Source organism: Nematolebias whitei, chromosome 17 (assembly GCF_014905685.2).
Source record: "Nematolebias whitei isolate Nwh7 chromosome 17, NemWhi1, whole genome shotgun sequence".
Taxonomy (NCBI): domain Eukaryota; kingdom Metazoa; phylum Chordata; class Actinopteri; order Cyprinodontiformes; family Rivulidae; genus Nematolebias; species Nematolebias whitei.
In genome coordinates this window covers 25,363,294-25,382,408 of record NC_056514.1, presented here as the reverse complement: position 1 = coordinate 25,382,408, position 19,115 = coordinate 25,363,294, and the positions used below count along the sequence as shown (strand labels likewise).

The following is a 19,115-nucleotide window of genomic DNA, read 5'->3' as shown; positions in this document are numbered from 1 at the left end:
AACGTGGTTTGCTTTGCAATATTTAATGGGAAAGTTACTCAATGTTGCACGTCATAAAGAGTGCTGTGCATAAGTTGTAATCTTTCTGGCTCTTTGATAATCCCATTGTACACTAAAATATTATTTTGTGTCAAACTTTTTTGGTGTTTCATAGAATCAGCACCGTTTTCATGTAAGACTGCTAGACTGAGTGTAAAGATTCAACTCAAAGCGAGTTATTTGTTAAACCATCATTCTTTGAGTTTAGGAGCCTTTTTATGTCTGAATATTTTATAGTTCAGAAGTGGCTTGGAAACAGAAAACACAGTCATCTGAAAATGATCAGATGTTGAATTTTAATTTTATTTAAAACCTGAAGAAATGTAGATTAAGACCATTTTAGGAATACAAGAAAGTCTGGATGTTTGGAAGAAAACTACAACTTTTTCACAGTACTGTAAGCACGGCTATATGCTGCATTATATATATATATATATATATATATATATATATATATATATATATATATTTTTTTTTTTTTTTTTTTAAGCGAATACATTACATTATTTTATCAGTTATTAGTTTTATCAGTTATTGGTTTATCAACATTATCTGTACTGTAAGTGGTCTGGCAGTCTCAGTAACCATTAGTGTTCATCTTCATGTTTCAGCAAATCTTTACATGTTTTTTTTTTTTATCAAGGCTTTAAATATCTTATTGACTTTAGAACTAAACAATTTCAATAATCTGAGACTTTGGTGGTGATTCAGTGACCACATCTAAAATTTCTTGATTGGGCTGAATCTCACAATCACTGTTTTACTTGGTTTATGCACATCTGTAAGTTTGAAATGGACTTGTCACATGTGGACTGAAGTAAGCAGAACAAATGTAACCAATAAATGAAGTAGAAAAGGCCATTAAGTCATGCATACAATTCATAATTCTTTCATTCAACCTTTATTTATACAGATTAATCCCATTGAGCCTCGAGGACTCATATACAAGAGAGACCTGATTTAAAATAAAAAGCTCAAGGTTTGGATTATATCCAATTTATAAATTGGATTAATTTTTCAATTTTATACAGTAAAAAAAACATTTTTTCATATCCAAAAAAGGCTTTTTTTCTTCTTCAGCCTTTAACGGGTTAGCACGGGTGTCCAAAGTCTGGCCCGAGGGCCATTTGCGGCCCTTGGGCGTGATTTTTTGCAGCCCACGACTGCAATTAAGAATTGTATAATTTTGACCCACAGGCTTAAGAGGTTGATGCAGATGTAGACCTTCTTAGGTTTAACAGCAAAACAGAATGAAATAATCTCAAAATGAGCAATATTAAGTATAATACAAATATTTGGCTATAATTAATCCCTTTATTCTACAACAAACCCTCAATGACCTGTCAAAAAGTAGAATTTTGGATAATTCATAAAACCTGGCTAAATATAACAAGTGTTCTCAAAGAAAATAATTTCAGTTGATTTTATGGTATAATGGTATGGTATAAAGTTTATTCATTAAAAAAAACAAAAAACAATTCCATAACAATATAAAAAAAATACAAGAGATTTAAAATGAAAGGCAGCAGAAGAAAAAAAATCTTATTATATCTGCCCCTTTTTTCAAACAATTAGTTCAATGATTATTTTCAAGTAAAAGAACAAAATTAATAACTCTTTAATTTTTCTAATTCTAATACAAACACACACTAAGCTACTTCATATATATATATATATATATATATATATATATATATATTATTTTTTTAACAATTCAGTTTTGATCTTTTTCTTAAATGTACACATTGACTTGGCATTTTTCACATCACTCTCTAGACCATTCCACAATCCAACTCCTTGGATTGAGGTAGACCTTCCCTTCAGACTAGTTCTGAATTTTGGTTTGACAAATATCTCTATCCCCTTAAGATTATAACAACTTTGTCTTTTAACAAAATTTCTTTGGATATTTAATGGTAATGTGTTATTTTGAGCCCTATACATAACTGATAAAATACTATAATCTACCAAATCATGGAACTTCAATAACTTCAGTTGATAAAATAATGTGCTTGATGGGTGACTGTAATGCTTTGGTGATAATTCTTACAGCTCTTTTCTGTAAAATAAAAAAAAGGCTTTGTAAATGTTTTACACACTTTCCCCCAAACATCAATGCAATAGATTAAATGTGGAACAATAATTGTGTTATACAACATGTACAGAGCTTTATCATTTAATAATTCCCTGACTTTGTATAGTACTGCAACAGATTTAGATATTTTTGTTCTTACAGAATTTGTGATTTTTCCATGTTAGCTGTTCATCAATGATTACACCCAAAAATTTCATCTCATTAACTCTACAAATCTCAACACCCTCAATTTTAAATGGATCGTCAACAGTTCTCTTTTTGTTGCTAAATATCATGTATTTAGTTTTATCTAAATTTAATGATAATTTATTAAGTTTAAACCAAGTTTGTATTTGATCAAATTCTGTCTTCATCAATTCCAACATCCGTTTTACATCTTTACCCAAACAAAAAAAAAAAAGTGGTGTCATCTGCAAAAAGGACACATTTGATGAGTCCTGATACATTCACTAAGTCATTCACATACAAAATAAATAACTTTGCTCCAAGTACAGAGCCTTGAGGAACTCCACATGTGATATTGCAGAGGTCAGATCTTACACAATTTATTTGTACAAACAGTTTCCTATATTTCAAATAGCTAGATACCAGTGTAATGCTGGTCCTCTTATACCATATTTATTTATTTTTTTAAGGAGAATATTGTGGTCAATAGTATTGAATGCTTTTTTTTAAATCAACAAAAATACTAACACAATACTGTTTTTGATCGACAGCAGTAGTCATTTGTTCTATTAATTCCATGAGAGCCATTGATGTAGTTTTTTGCTCTAAACCCATACTGACTGCTACTTAGAATGTTTTGTTTAGTAATAAATTTATCTAATCTGGTCACAAATAGCTTTTCTAGAATTTTTGAGAACTGTGGTAATAAGGATATTGGTCTATAATTAGTGAACACACAATTATCACCATTTTTATAATCAATAGGAAGAAATTGGACATTTTTAAAGAAATAAAAAGTGGCATCATCGACATGCAATTGATCAACTTTATCAGTCTTTTCAAACATATGAATCAGTTTTAGCGACTGCCAGCTGGAGTTTTTCAGAACTTCGATGACCCTTTTGGGCGATCCATGGTACAAACGAGTGTTTGAAGCTCCACCCCCTTTTTAAAAAAAAAGAACAGCTATTCGTTTTAGGCTTTTGTCTCCTAAAAACAAACAAAAATTAATTTTCCAAGCACAAGAAAACAAATAAACGCCCCCCCCAAAATATAATCAATTAAGTTCTTAAAATAAAAAAGTTTAATGTTAATAATAAGGCTCCTAATATTCTGGATCTACAAGAATTTAAGCTAAACTTTTAACCTTTCTCCAAAATATTGCTCGTTGTTAAGTTTAAAAAAATGAAGGGAAATCACGCTGTTTAAAATTCTTTCGTTTCTTAAATTCACATTTTTCAGACCCGCGAGTCCTTTCAGACAGTTCTGGCCCACCTATGAAAATGTTTGGACACCCCTGGGTTAACATAAAAAAAATTCAATACAACACTTGGATTTTGACTTTGGTTTAACCCTTTGGTGTGAATAAAACAACACACAAAGTTTATTACTGTTTATTTCTTTAAATCAATATTAAGCTGACATGTTAAGTTGCTGACTGCAATACCACAAACCAGCTAACCACACTGCAACAGCTTGACTTTCTTTTATAAATGATGAAAATCTTCATGTTCTGCCACAAGAAGTTGACAATCTTGGACTTTTTAAAACTACGCAGCTGCTGTAGCTTTCAGCAGATTCAGGATCAGATGGAAAAAGTTCTGACAGGAGGTGGCTGAGCTCAGGTTGGGTCATGGAATGAACACATCTCTTGGTGAAAAACTGAAATCCACACATTCCAAACTCAGTAGCCGCCTTGGTTTTGATTCCTGTAGCCACCTCGCTGGTAGCCCCCTTGATAGCCCCCTTGATAGCCCCCTTGATAGCCACCCTGGTAGCCTCCCTGGTAGCCTCCCTGGTAGCCTCCCTGGTAGCCACCTTGGTAGCCACCTTGCTTCTGCTGGTAACCTTTCTGATCTGTGGTCGGGCAAAAGGGGAAATGGTTAAACTGACACACAAAGAACAAGCAAACATGCAAATATTCTAACTTCGTTATTTGTAAACTCAAGTTTCAAACGTAAATTGTGGATCAACGTACCTCTCTGGTATCCCTGCTTCTGCTGATAGCCACCTTTCTGATCTGGAGAGCAAAGAAAAGCAAATGTCCAGATCACTATTTAATCAGCAACTCCTCAGCATAAACTACATCAAAAAACAGATTGTTGTAGTTTTCACACTTTCTGCACAACTTTCACAAAAGTACATAGATAGATATGGGTTCATATCAGTAAAAACTGTATTTTAGTTGAGTGTTCGCACCCGTTTAGTGTGGGAGGCAGGGCACAAAAGAAAAAGCACGCTGCTGTCACGTGGCTCAGTACTGATTAAACCGCATCGTGCGAGCTCACCTCTGTTGAAGTAGCCTCCATAGACGCCCTGTTTGAGGTCGAAGATGCGCTCGTTGTTCTCCACCAGGCTGCCCAGTTTCTCTGCTAGCTGCAGAGCCATATTCTGCAGGGAGGTGGGCTCCGTGCGGTGCATCACCACCGTCTGTGTGGGCTGGTCAAGAGACGCCTGTTGGGGAAAGTAAAGATTTAGAGCCCTTTAAACACACGACGAGTAAAAAAAGCACAAAACACACTTACCATGAGTTCCTCATTAATGATCATCTTGCTGATGATGCTGTGAACTGTAGCGATTTCCAGCTGAAACATCTCAGACAGGGTCTGCATGCTGCCGTCACAGAAAATAAAGTTGGGTTTTAGTAGAAAATCTAGTTTAGATAAATGTTGAACTCGTTTTTTTTTTTATCTTTTGCATAATCAAACATTAGATTAACAATTTTATCTGTTTTGATGCTTAAAACCATTAACGTTACACTGAAGCACATCTTATTATAGATATTTAAAACCTTTACATACTTAAAACAAGTAGCAAACCCATCTTTTGCACTAATGATCATAAATTCCTCTTTGATTGTAATTTGTTTTGGATAAGTGTTACCATAATCAATGTAATGAAATAAAGGACATTTCTCTCTTTCATTATAGGTGTACGCATGCTGCAATAACAAACAGACAATCTTGCATGGACAAGAGGATGAAGTAGAAAATAAAAAGAAGAACGGTCAACCACAACCACTTTATTATTATTATTAGTAGTAGTAGTAATCCCCATTAATAATAAAAGGAAAGAGATTTGAGCAGTTTACAGGTAGTGAATGCAACTTACTACCATTATACAAGCAGGACGTCCCGCCCTGTCAACAGAACCGAGCGCTCTGCCTACCGAACTCCCCCCACCCCGTCGACACCTGCTGGCACTGACGTAGCACTAAGCTAACCGTTAATATGTGAATAAATGACGGCTTAGACTGCTGTGCGTTTACCTGATGGAGTCGTAAACACTGCTGTACGTGAACAGATAAGTCCTCAGGGATTCCTCTTGAATTTTCCTAATAAAGGAAGCACAATCATGAGTTTTGAAGTAATTAGCAAATTAATTTTTTACTCGATTTACACAGCAACATCTGATCTCGCAAGGTTCAACTGTGACACCAGGTAGGAGAGTTACCTGACGAGCATCTCACGAACTCTCTGCGTCTCAGGGAACAAGTCCCACACTTTACTGTTCATCTTCTCGTTGATGATGAAGGAGTGGCAGGTACGCCAGTCTCCCATCTTCATGGCCTTGCTGGCTGCTACAACGTGCTCCCTCATGCTCTCTGGGGGCCCTGAAAGGTAGAAGAGCGACAGTCTTCTCTGTAAACAAAGCTTCCACGGTGTGAAGGAGTTTAGGAGTCTTGTTTTGTACCGAGCAGCGGCTGTCTCTCTCCCACTCTGAGCTGGTGATGGAACTGCTTGCTGATCATCCTGCGGCGGGCGTCAAACTCGTGGGCAGCCATGTAGGGGATTTCCAACAGCATGGCAGAGACCAGGTACACACACTCCAGCAACTCCAAGTTGATGTGCATGTGGAACGGAACCTGAAACGGAAGGTTATAATAACACGGTCACATTTTATACGACCGAGTGCAAACACTTCATAAGAAACAGATGACCTTGGAGAAAGCTTCACTGCTTCTTCAGAACTTACTTGTCTTCTCTTCTCAATCTTCTCCTGCTCAGCATTCCTCTCCTGCATGTTCCTCATCAGCAGACCCTGACCCAGCAGCTCCTTGGCACGGCCCGATGACTGGATGTCCAACAGCGCGTTATGGGCGTCTTTAATCATGCCTTGTCGAAAAGCGCAAATGCCAAGCTGGACCATGGTTCTGTTGTACAGGATCTATGAGGGAGAAATACAGATGACAGATGTTCCAATTTAGAGATCTATTTTAATATGAAAATACGTTTAGTGTAGTTTGAAGTCAACCAACCTGTACGGGTGGGTCAGCGTGCTGGATGTTGTCCTGCAGGTGGCTCATGAGCATCAGGTCGCGGGCCTGGTACCAGCGTGAATGGAGAGCATGGTGGTAAATGTGGCAGAGGATGGCGCAGGTACGGATACGATCGGTGCGATCCTTGGCGTATATAAACTTGCAGAGACGGTCCATGATCACAGCGCTGTCCTCCCCTTCGCTTTCCTCCTGGTCCTGCTCGGACTAAATGTCAAACGGAAACAACTCTATCAAATTGACTGAAACAAACAAACAAAAAACCTGCAGATAATCAAAAAAATGTTTCTTTAGAATAGTCCTTGTGTGGTTTGTGCCATTCCTGTGCTGAGCTCACCTTGGTCTCTCCCTGCAGGCCCAAGCTGCGCCTGTGAGCTTTGTAGTCAAACTTGTAGTAGGTGTGCATGATTCGGCGCAGGTAGACGCGGCAAACCTCCTCTGTGCTGCCTTTGTTCTCCAAGTAGGTGAGCAGCCGGTCAATGATGCCACAAACTCGTCCCTCGTCTTTAAGATTGTCCACATACTCTGCAGAAGCAAACACAGGAGACCCCGACTGTTGGAGCAGCATGACACAGCAACACAACTCTGGGTTTTATTGACTCTTAGGAGACATTTTTAATTGAGCAATTATTCCTCAACATCTTCTTCATAGTTAAGAATATCAAAGGGATGGAAAGTCAGCCTCTGAGTCTGTTTTACCTTGTGAATGAGGATCGGTGTTTTGCATGATCTTGGTGAACTCTTCATCCATCCTCTCCACCAGTGTTAAGACGCAGCCGCGCACCCTGAAAGGTTGCTAAATGCAAACACAGAAATTATTTCCATTATTTAATTGTGTTTGCACAACACAGAATCAAACCATGTTTTATGGTTAACCAGAGATGCAAATGAGGCTGCACCTGTAAATGACAATAAGAGAACCCCACTGCTTTAAAGTTAACATCACAGCAAAGAAATGGATATACATCAGATTATATATATAAATATTGTATTTTTCGCTGTATAAGTTGCACCTTTTTGCATAAATTTGCAAGTACTGCGACTTATACAACGAAGTGACTAACCATATTAATAACCCAATTTTTGGCTGAGATATGACAATATCATTAATTCTGACATGGAAAATAATGAACACTACCATTTTCAGCCGCTAGAGGGCCCTCGACATATATGGCAAGCCAAGTGTCTCATTAATAGGTAAAAGTGGCTATTAATGAGACACTTTGCTTGCCATACAAGTCACCTTCGTCTCAGAAATGTAGCTGATTTGACCATTAAAGTACATTTATTAAGAAAAAGTTCAGCAGAGACACACATTTGCTATAATGTCCAGCAAACAAATAATTGTTTTTACGTGCTAATCTTGTTAAATTCTGGTTGAAGTCCTCCCGTGCAAGCTCCTGCGGCCGCCATTTGGCAGCCTATTGATTTTTGTCCCAACACCGGCCCAAGTTTCCAGATTGTCTGCGGTGATGCATAATAGATGCAACTTATTTATGTTTTTTCCACTTTATTGGACATATTTGGACTGATGTGGAGGAAAGTATGGTAATCTCCAACATGGTAAAACAACTATTGTAGAATTGTTTTATCTGATTATTTCAGTATAATTATACAGATTTATGAGTCTAAAAACTAGGAATGGGCATTTTAAGCAAAAATATTTCTTAAATTTGTTTGCAATTATTTGATTTTTATTTGACTATTCTACCCATTCAGCTAACAGCTGTCTAGATATTGAAAAAGCCAAACACGGAGAATTTTTGCATTGTGCATTTTATTCTGAGCCGAGTGTGCTTTAACCACGGTTAACATTACAAAACCTGATCATAAGAACGGTAAAACATTTTTAAAAAAGGACCGCGAGTAATGAATTCTGTCCTCTGAGGAATCTTCATTTTATCGTTACAATTCAGCACGGGTCCCTCACAAATTCAAATCCTGAACGAGAACAGAGAAAGTCAGTTTCTTTAGGTTTGCCTGCAAGGTAAGTCAGAGTCAAACAGTTTATTAGATTAAACCTAGTAATAAAACAGAATGTTAATATTTAAATAAACAGGGAAATTACCAAGAGTGAACTGATTTTCACTAAACCTGTTCTAAGTCGTGCGTTCACACGAACACACACGTGTATGTAAATAAATAAAAAGGAGGAGACGGGTCACCTGGTCAGAGACTGCTAGATGCTCGCTGTCCTCTGCAATGTTCTCCCCGATGAAGATGTTATTGTTCCCAAACAGAATGTCCAGCAGCTCGTCGATACATTCGAGGCACTTCTTCCACATGTCAGGCTGAAGAGGAACAGGTCAGAAACAAACTCCAAAGATTTAAAAGACAGAATGATGTTTTATTTAACACTAATGTTTGTCTGAAACATGTTGTCACCTTCATGAAGGCGGCCAGGTTGGGGTTGTAGTCATACAGAGAGGCAATGATGTTGAACTTGATCTTAACCAGGATACCCTGACCCAAGTCATTCTCAGCAGAAATGTTTGCAAGAGCATGAAGCAGATCAATCTGGGCAGCTCTGTCAGCAGAAATTAAAAAAAGAAGGATGAAATTAGGGGTGGGCGATATGGCTCAAATATAATATCTGGATATTTCAGAGCATTCTGACGATAACGATAAATTTTGTGATATAACAAAAAAAAAAAAAAAAAAAAAACCAGAAATGACAGTTGTTCATTTGATAAAATGAACTTGTTGCTTTGCAGTATTATATAAAAACAAACAAGGGTTAATTTGACTGCAATTATTTAGTAAAGTATTTTGGAGAGTGGTGGCACAGAGGTTAGAGAAGATGGGCCTGTGATCGGAAAGTTGCAGGTTCAACTCCCGGTACCGTTAACATCAAAATGTGGATGGAAAACTCATTCGCCTCGCTCTGGGCCCCTGAGCAAGGCCCTTAACCCCCACAATCTGCTCCCTAAACAGGTCTCTATTGAAAATGAGTTCTCGTGACTCAACGAGACAACCTGGATAAATAATGGGTAAATGGACAAAAAAAATTCAGTCTCAAAGTACAAAAAATTAAAAATGATTCTTCTGTTATTTAGATTGAAAAAGTCTGCACAAAATATAGAAGAAAATCCACCACAAAAACGGATACGAAACGGTCCAGCCTTAGATGAAATCAGAACGACTTCACACAATGAATAAAAAGACAAGATAACTTTAGAAGAATTGTTGCTACGTACATAAAACTGTCTGGTTGATGCTGAAGTTGATATATAAATACTGACTGTAACTGACAAGTACATTATTTTAATTATTTGTTACAGTGTTTCATCAATGAACATTTTAAGACACAAGTGCTCAAACATTTTAAAACCTGTTCTTGTATTTTGTAGTGCTAAATCTGGAAGAACAAATGTAAAGTATCCACAAAGTACAGTCTCTGACTCGTTTAATAAACTGGTCAGTATTTCTGGGTAGTAGAGTAGTCCCTGGCTACTTCGCGGTTCGTTTATCGCAGACTCGCTCTATCGCGGTTTTTTAAAGTAAGATTGGACATGACACACAAATGATCTCTGTGCTCCGGTGAAGACAGACGCGTCTTCCTGTGCTCTGTCCCCCCCTGCTTCCTCTCTTCCGTCTTGTGAACCCTTTAAAGAGCCTCTTTTTCTGCATACGGTACTAATTCGAAGGATTTAAAATTCAATGTCTTCACCGGCCTATATGTTCATGTATAACGTCTGTTTATGTTGCTTTGCTGTGGTAGGGTTTTTTGATGCCTCAAATCGTGCCCTGTCTAGGACAAGGTGTGAGATCTTTTTTTTTTTAATACCTTCTCTCCTCATGTTTTCTTCCCTTTTTTCATCTAAGCAAAAATATTATTCTGAATAAGAAGGCCGTGCTAATTAGCAGCAGCTTTGTGCACTCCGTCCATCGACTGTACGTACATGTTCTTGTTGTATCTTGGTGCAATGATAATAAAGTTTATTCTGATTCCGATACAGACTTTCCAAGACTCAAAATTTCAGATTTATCTGTCAACTTGAGCCAATTTTACATCAATAGTTTGTATATTTGCTGTAATTTACAGTTTTTACAGTGATGTTGTTTTGAATAGTTGTTTTTAACTCATGTCAAATTATTGGATGTAGGAATTTCCCCACCTCAGTTTTCTTTCCCCATTGACTTCACAATGCAACTCGTATTTCCCACAACAGCAACAACTTATTTTCCACTTAAATATAGCTTTATTTTATTTTGACCTTTAGGAAAATAGAAATGTAAAAAAAATTTTGGGCCTAAATGAAATAGCTTTAATGAGAATCTGAAATCTTAAAATTAATTTTAATCTTCACACATGATTCTGTATGTTTGTCTGTTAAATGAAACAGGCAACACGGTCTGGAAACGTGTTTTTAAATACTTTGTTTTTTTTACTTTTCACACTGATTAAGACCTAAGAAATGTACTGAAATTAAAACTCCATAATTTAAAACTGTAGGAAACCCGAGTTTACCTGTCTGTCCCCTTTTTGCCTCTTGCCTGCAGGATTTCGTTTAGTTTCTTCACCACCACAGCTGTGTTGATCTCTGTGCCTTTAGCAAACATTTTGGGTTTCTCCTGATGTGTCGACACACAAAGTAACACACATTCAGTCTTCGTTACACACATCAACTGCTTTGTTGTATTGTTTCTGCAACGTGACAGTAATAAACGTACAAGTGATGCTTTACCTTAACCAGAGGGACGCCTCTCTTAACCTTCTCCCAGCGTTCTTCATCGTCTTCTCCCTCCCCCTCTTGAAACTCCCCAAGCCGCTCCTTTTTTTTCAGCTTTTTCTTCTCAAGCTTTTTAATGCTGGGTCTGTCGAGACCTTTGTCCCTGCAGATATTCACAACACAAATGACAACATGATCTTTTTTGATCCATCAGAGCTGCAAACTACTACTGCTTCTTGAACATTCATTTCATCCATCATCTTTAACCACTTCTTCCTTTTCAGGTCACTGTGCGAGAGGCGGGGGACACCTGCACAGGTCTTCAGTCCATCACAGGGACACACAGAGAAAACGAGACAAACAACCATTCACTCTCTCACTCACACCTAGGAACAATTTAGAGTTACCAATCAGCCTAACATGCATGTTTTTGGTCTGTGGGAGGAAACTGGAGCACCCAGAGGAAACCCACGCATGCACGGAGAGAACATGCAGAATTTGATCCAGCAACCTTCTCGATGAGGTGCTGCTCATTTATCTAAACCCATAAACTGTAAAACACTAAAAAAAATATTAAAAAAAATCACAGAAAAAACAAGAACATTTAGCTAAGTTTGTTAAGAGACTAAGCTTACTTCTTGAGGAAAACAGTGGCCAGAGACTTGCTCTTCCCTTCTTCATCATCTGAACTCTCACTGCCACTCTCTTCAGAGTCTGGGCCCCAATCCTCCTCATCGTCATCATCCTCACTAGAAGTCGACTCATCCTGTGAAAGGGAGGAAAATCCTCTGTTTAGCTCCCCAGACATCCCATTAAACAGAAGTCTATTCCACACAGTTGGCTTCTTACTCCAGATCCCTTCTTCAGGAACTTGCTGGCTTCTGAAACGCCTTCAGGTTTTTTCTTTAAAAAGGCCTTGGCTGACACTCCATCACCTTCCTCATCATCGCTTTCAGAGGAAGAGCCTTTTGTAGCAACAATAGCATATTTTACAAATTAAAACATTATAATCATGTCTTAAGAAATCTAAAAAAAAAACCATAAATAAATAAAACACACTATAAAACTGCCTTTTTTAAGCAAATAAGTTTAACATAAAACCAAAACGTATTTTGCAGTGAATGTGTAATTTTTTTTTGGGGGGGGAACACCAGTACACTGGATTGCTAGACTATGAGCGTTACTGAATGCTGATGCAAACATTTTAAACATGATATAAATGTAAACAAAATTTACAAATCTAACTGCTCAGCAGGTTGTGCATGTTATTGAGGGCATTTTCAACAGTTTTTAAAACACGACTGAATAACAAACATACCAGAATCGTCTTCCTCTTTCTCCTCCTCTTCATCTGCAGATTCTTGTGGGTTCTAATAGACAAAAATATTGTTTTTTTTTATTTTGCTTATTCAGGCAATTGCGTCATATATGAACTTTAGCCAATCTCATTTATAATAACTTTTTGTTGTTGACAGTACTGAAGCTCAGAACTACATCAAGAACGTCTCAGTTACCTCTTTGTACGACGTTATTTCTGTTTCAAAGTCTCTGTTGTACTTGCGGATCTTTTGGCGCAGTGTGCTCAGGGCTTTAGCGTTGTTTTTGTTCATCTTCTTTTTGCCCTCCTTGTCTTCCCAAAGCTATAAACAAAATAATTTCACTCATTTCATACACACAAAACAAAAAGTTGCACTCTTAAGCCCGACAACCAACCTGATTCAGATAGTCCTCCAAGTCAGCCAGAAGACGGATGTAAAAAGAAGGGACACCCTCTTTGTCCACTATGTTCTTGCTTTTTAGGAAAGCTCGACATAGCTGCTCAAACTCCTCCAGACACTTGGACATGTCGCGGATCTTCATAGCATTTCGAATAGTCTTTATGAAGTTGGTCAACTCCTCAAACCTAAAAAAATAAATAAACAGGAATTAATGACACAATAGACAGTCATTTTAAGAATAAAATGGTGGAACACAAACCTTTTATCTTTGGCGCTGCGCACCACTCTTTTTGTGTCCTCTTCATCATCACTAAGAAGCAACGACCTGCGAAGACACCAATGCGTAAAATCATTATAAAAAAGGATCTTCGCAAGCACAACTGGTCATATTTTCAGAAAGTGGCACTGACTGCTTAAAGGTTCCTCCGGGTGCTTTAGGAGTGATCTCATCAGCTGATGAGGACTCCTCAGACTCGCTGTCAGACCCGGTGGCAAAAAAACGAGACATTGTTGCTGCAAACGCTCAATCTGCAAGTGGAAAGAATAAAAATACACATCAGAGCTATGATGTTTGTGAGAATACATAAAATACGCCTTTATTTTATTATATCTTGTTATAAAGATTCAATGAATTGTGATCATCCACACATGTGGTGCAGGGATAACCATCACAAAATTAAAAAATATTAATCCATAGCCCAGTTAAATTAACTACAGTGACAGTTCAATAGCAATATTAAGCAAAACACGTGTCCTATTTACAATAGGCATAGCTCTGTGCAAAACAAACCTTACTTTTACAGACTTTGCTACAAGAAGCAAGATTTTTTTGTTGTTGTAATTTTTAAAGATTATATTGATCAGAAGTTCTCAGACGGTCATGAACAGTATGTGTCTACCAAAAATAAGAAAAGTGGAGGGAAGGACAAGTATCCGCCTGTAAAATGCCTGCACAGCTGGTGAACAGTATCCAAATGTTATATATTTTTTAAATCTATACACTTTCACATATACCCAACACAGAACCCGACATTTTTTTAACGATTACAGGCAAGTTTTCAGCTAATAACTATAGTAATCATTGCGTTGACGCCAGAGAAATAATGTCAAAAGGACAAAAACTGAAGTTTCTAAACGTCAGCGAGAGACGCTGGTACCGTTACCATCAGATAAGTGCTATGCTACTTAGCTAATTCAAAGTATTTTAGCATATGGAATAATAACACTGAAGGAAACAAGTATAATTACTCTCCACTGGCACGTTTGATCAAAATGCGGATACCACAACTACATATAAAACTACAGTACATACCGTGCATTGGTAACAAGCAAACACTAATGTTTAAAGAAAACTGAAGGCCGCTACTGAGGAGGTGCGGGGTAGCTGCTAAGCTAACACCAGGCCTCTCACATGCGCAACCCTTAATATCCTCCGCTCAAACAAAAACTCAGATAGAACTCCGCAATATTTAAGAAAATTAGACTCACCTATGTTTTGTAAAAACAATCTTGTGTTTGTTTACGCTGATGAGTTATAAAATCCAGTTTTGCTGAGGAAGGGAACAAGGAAAACGCGTGCAGCAGTACCGGGTACTTGCGTCAGAAAAGGAAGTGTCCCGCAGATCAATATACAATATGGATGGTCTACAGCAGATATACAAACTCGCTAAAACGGATTTATGTGCGATGCTGCCACCTAGCAGTTGGATGTGTTACTGCAACAGACGTGAACCCTCTTAGTGAACCAGATTTCTCTTTGCTTTTAACATGTTTTGTTTGGCTTCACTGACTACCAAACAGCTAAAGAAAAACAGTTCTATATTGTTAATCTTATTATATACCTCACCAAATGGCATATTCATGAATTTCAATACACTAATCAAAAACCTCTTATCTTCATTTTTGAAAATGAGGTCAAACAATACATCAAAACTATTAAATATTCCACCAACACGAAGGCCATTAAAACTTGCACTTTATGTGCTCTCTTCAATACATTTATGTAATATGTTTTTGTAAATTATTGTCTCAGTGTTTGTAACCCCCTGGCATCTGTTATATCATTACTGTATACTGCATTTTATTGTATTGTTTTGTACTTTTTCAATAAAGATAAAAAAAAAAAAAATAAGTGTACAACAGTATTGATGAAATATGAGCTACTTAAAATTTTCTTAACAAACTCAAAATTGTTCTACTGGCTTGCAAATTGACAGAAAATGTCCATTTACTCTATTGTCTTACTTCAATGCTTTTTTTAATTAAAGAAATGTGCTTTTGTAGTCGTATTCTAATGTAGTCACGGTTTAGTGAATTGTTTTTTTTTTTAAAAACTTATCAAATTTGAGTTAAAGCTTTTTGTTCAAAAATACAATGTGCAGTATACATTTTTACCATATATTCCTGTTTTATCATACATCAAATGCACCTCTTCAGATCAGTAATTGTCTTTACTTTTTTTTTGTCTGTCCTTTTAGGGGTCGTCACCGCACGCCATCCACCTCCGAGCAACGTATTATTAAATAAGCAGATATTTTACTTGTATATAGAGTTTTGCATGATTTAGCTTCTCATCCACAAAACAAGTCAAGATTTATTGTCAGTTTTCCTTATGTACTGTATACAGAAAATCAAAACTGCAGCCCCTTCTTGTCCATGGGGCATAGAACCCCCCCCCCCCCCCACTTATTTTACATAACATATATATAACTGAAACATAGATTTTGTTAAAATAGGAAAAAACATATTTACAGAAATGAACAAGGGTTTAGAAATCAATGGTACCTATGTGAGAGGAAAAAAGGGGAGGGTGGGAGCTCCAGCACTTCTCAGGTTATGGAGGAAATTGAAGCGATGTTGGCTGCGATGTTGTGTTGCTCTTCCATGAGATGCTGCATCCCCACAGCAGCACCATTGCTGGTTAGAATGTTTTTATTAAGTCACAACAATCTCGTCTTTTCCATGTGAAGTGGAAAATTGTTTTCTTGTCACCAGACAGGCGTCTCAACCTCGCTCCTGTAGTTCGTCTCAGTTTATGATGAAACCCACGACTGTTGTGTCATCTGCACACTTAAAGAGGTTGGAGTTGTGTCTACGTGCAAGAGTGAAAAAGAGGGGGCTCAGCACACATACTGGTGCGAGTGGTTGGTTCAGTGTGGTTTGTCAATCAGGAAGTCCAACAGCTAGTTGAGCCCCAGACGGCCGTTTGTGAAAGAGCTGTTGTGTGTGTGTGTGTGTGTGTGTGTGTGTGTGTGTGTGTGTGGGGGGGGGGGGGGGGGTATGATCATGTTGAACCCTGAACTGAAGTCAATGAACAGCATTCTCACACAACTCCATGTTAGGAGAACGTGTGTGAGGACAGCTGTGAAAATGTATATAACATTTATGCTATAGTGAAAGCTTAACAATTAGGAATGATTCGAATTAAACATTAAAATTTAAACTTTATTGAAAAAAAAAAGATAAAAAAATTACAAAGTATTCAGAAAGTTATTTCAAGTTCTTCAATATTCAGTTGTCCTCTTGTTTTTGGTATTTTTGAAGTTCTAGAGGAACAAAATATATTTTTTTGCATCAGTAAGACAAAACACCACAAGTACTTAAGAAACTTGAAATCAGGATTAATATCATTTTAGATTTCAAACATTTACTTTCTCTTTTAATTTGTAATGTGTTACCTTGTTTCAGCTTCTGTATTTCATCTGATTTTTGTTTGAGCTCCTCCTGAAGAACACCACATCTAGCACAAACTGCAGAGACGGACAAAAGTTCCTATCAAGCAGTAATTCTGAATTTAGTTTTATTTTGTGTAACAGATATAAAAATAAAATAAAAAAAAAAAGGGGAAAAAGCCATTTCATACTTTTACTGACAGTTCCACTCACAAGAGACATTATTTAACGTTAACTTGATAAATTGATCCCTGCAGTTTTAATACAAGTCTCTTGCTCCGTCTTAATACAGATATTAATTATACACTGTAGCAGCTAGATATGATAATTATTCACTTCTGCATCACTGATGTAATTAATACAAGCACCATAAAATAGAAATTAGCAGTTTTTCCTCAAAAGAACTGGAAAATAAGTTAGAGGGTATCTTAACATTAGCATGTTTAAGTGTAATTTAAACAGGTCTCTCTTGAAAATGAGTTCTCGTGGCTCAATGAGATTACCTGTATAAATAAAGGCTAAATGAAAAAAAATTTGTTTCATGATATCTGAAATGGACTCTTGACCTTAACTTACCTCTTATTGACCTCTTACTAAATCCTTTGGATTTAGTAAGAGGCGTTCTCAGGCTGGCTCTAGGTGTTCTCAGTGCTCGGACCCTGCTCGATGAATCACATGATGTTGAGGTTTCGACACTACCTGCTGGCCCTGCAGCCCCTGAAAGGAAAAGGAAAATGTCAAAAGATTGCCAAAGTCAGCAACACCAATCAGTGTTCCCGATGAAGTAACTTACCATTGCTGTGGATTTGAAGAGGGACAGATTTGAGACTGGCTGTAGGCCGTTTCAGGGTTTTCACCCTGTTTGTAGCATCACAAGACGATGCGTCTTCAATAAGACAGGAAGGTGCAGTAGCATCTTAAAAAAGAAAAAATGAAGTAATTTTGATGTAGCCATAACTCACCCGTTACTTGTGATCAGCTCAGAAAGATCACGTTTTCCTAACACAAATATTAAAGATGTTGTAAAATGCTAATTAAGAAATTACATTTAAATAAAGTTTAACCACCAAAATTTATCTTAAAAGTTGAACCGTGACAACTTATTACCGGTCTTCTTCTTCTTCTTCAATGCTGGCAACGCCTCTCCCTTAGTTAATGGGTGCTTCTTTCCTTGGGAGGACTTTGTCGCAGGGTTGGTAGCTAAAGCAAGGAGAATAAAGTTTACTGTAATAAATGAGGATGCATGTCACAAGCACGTAGTAACTGGGCAAAAAAACTAAGTGATTAATGAGAAACACCTGTAAAAAGTTTTCCAGACATGTAGGCAAAATGTCTGAAGGCAAAAAAGTGGCATTTTACAACCTTGTTTGATTATTTGCAAGCAAAATCTGACATGTATTAATAGTCAGTTTGGAAATGGGGGGGAAAAAAAAAAAATTAAAATTGAAAACAGTAACAAGTTTAGAAGTACCTGTAGGTTCAGGGGCGTTGCTGGTACTTGAAGATGAAAGCCTACTGGATCTTGCCAACAGCGGCCTGAGTGCTAGTGCAGGCCTCTGGATGCTTAATCGAATACCGCTCTGTTGAGGTCTCTGAAAGCCAGAAGTGGGCAGCTTGGAAGCTAAAAATCAGCAAAGAGGAAGTGTAAGCAATGCAAACAGTGCACACAAGTCTCCCAATAGTAATGACGACACACTACAAAGCTAAAAATATGAATTTAACATGTGAGAACACATTGCATACCTGCTGCTAAAGACCCCAAACCATACGAGCTTGATGTTCCAGAGCTCTAAAATGCACAAAAATAAGAGGCTGTTATCAAAATTGTCTAGTTTTTCCAGTGACTTCAAACTGAAGTCACCGTCAAAGAGTTCCAGTTTCAGAGGAAAAACCACTCAACCTACCCCCCGTGGTTCCTCGACAGCAGTGGTTTTTGCACAAACGGTTTGGATTGTTGGCTTTTTAATGGGTTGGCCGGTCATCACCTTTTCAAGCTGCCCTGGGACCGCGGACCCTTGCATGTTCAACATTTGGTATGCAGATTTTGAAGGTGGGCGAAGCCCTCTAGGGTTAGATTGTATGAACGTTTTACGATCACAGACGATGTTTGTTGGGTTATTTTCTGGCACCTTATCAAAGGCCTTGTTGGGATCATCCTGATACAGTTTTTTCTGCACAGCCAGGTTTGTGTCCACCTTTTGCTCCTTGTCAAAGTTAAGCATTTTACAGCTGGGCATTGGTGTTGAAGTAATCAAGAAGTTTGTTTCTAAATCTAAGGTCTCGTCCAAGTCGAACGTGTTCGCCTTGTTGTTGTTTACCACGCTCCGATTCTTTAAAGCACTAAAATGACCATCTGACATGAGGAGTCTCAACTGTGGAAGATCCTTGAATTCATATCCAGGAGCCGACTCCAAAGCAGAATTTGCCTCAGTTGTGTCATCATGTTCAACCTTTTTGTCATTTGACTTCGGCAGCTCA

At 37.6% G+C, this 19,115-nt stretch overlaps 1 protein-coding gene and 1 long non-coding RNA gene across 2 annotated transcripts; both read right to left on the bottom strand.

Annotated features, from left to right (window-relative positions):
- Nucleotides 1-3,678: 3,678 nt before the first annotated feature.
- eif3c (eukaryotic translation initiation factor 3, subunit C) lies at nt 3,679-14,588 on the bottom strand. Its single transcript, XM_037691409.1, has 23 exons — nt 14,455-14,588; nt 13,377-13,494; nt 13,226-13,291; nt 12,962-13,151; nt 12,763-12,888; nt 12,567-12,618; nt 12,098-12,213; nt 11,884-12,014; nt 11,264-11,411; nt 11,047-11,150; nt 8,961-9,102; nt 8,741-8,866; nt 7,275-7,371; nt 6,913-7,100; nt 6,558-6,782; nt 6,275-6,466; nt 5,993-6,164; nt 5,753-5,912; nt 5,568-5,633; nt 4,825-4,912; nt 4,588-4,753; nt 4,278-4,319; nt 3,679-4,156 (listed from the first exon to the last, which is right to left on the bottom strand). Exons 2-23 carry the CDS (start codon nt 13,472-13,474, stop codon nt 3,984-3,986), a joined length of 2,868 nt encoding a protein of 955 aa, XP_037547337.1. The 5' UTR covers nt 13,475-13,494; nt 14,455-14,588; the 3' UTR covers nt 3,679-3,983.
- Nucleotides 14,589-16,487: 1,899 nt separating this feature from the next.
- Nucleotides 16,488-17,349, bottom strand: LOC119423933. Its single transcript, XR_005187483.1, has 3 exons — nt 17,214-17,349; nt 16,644-16,715; nt 16,488-16,511 (listed from the first exon to the last, which is right to left on the bottom strand). It is a non-coding gene; the product is annotated as an uncharacterized LOC119423933 (long non-coding RNA).
- Between the last annotated feature and the right edge of the window lie 1,766 nt (nt 17,350-19,115).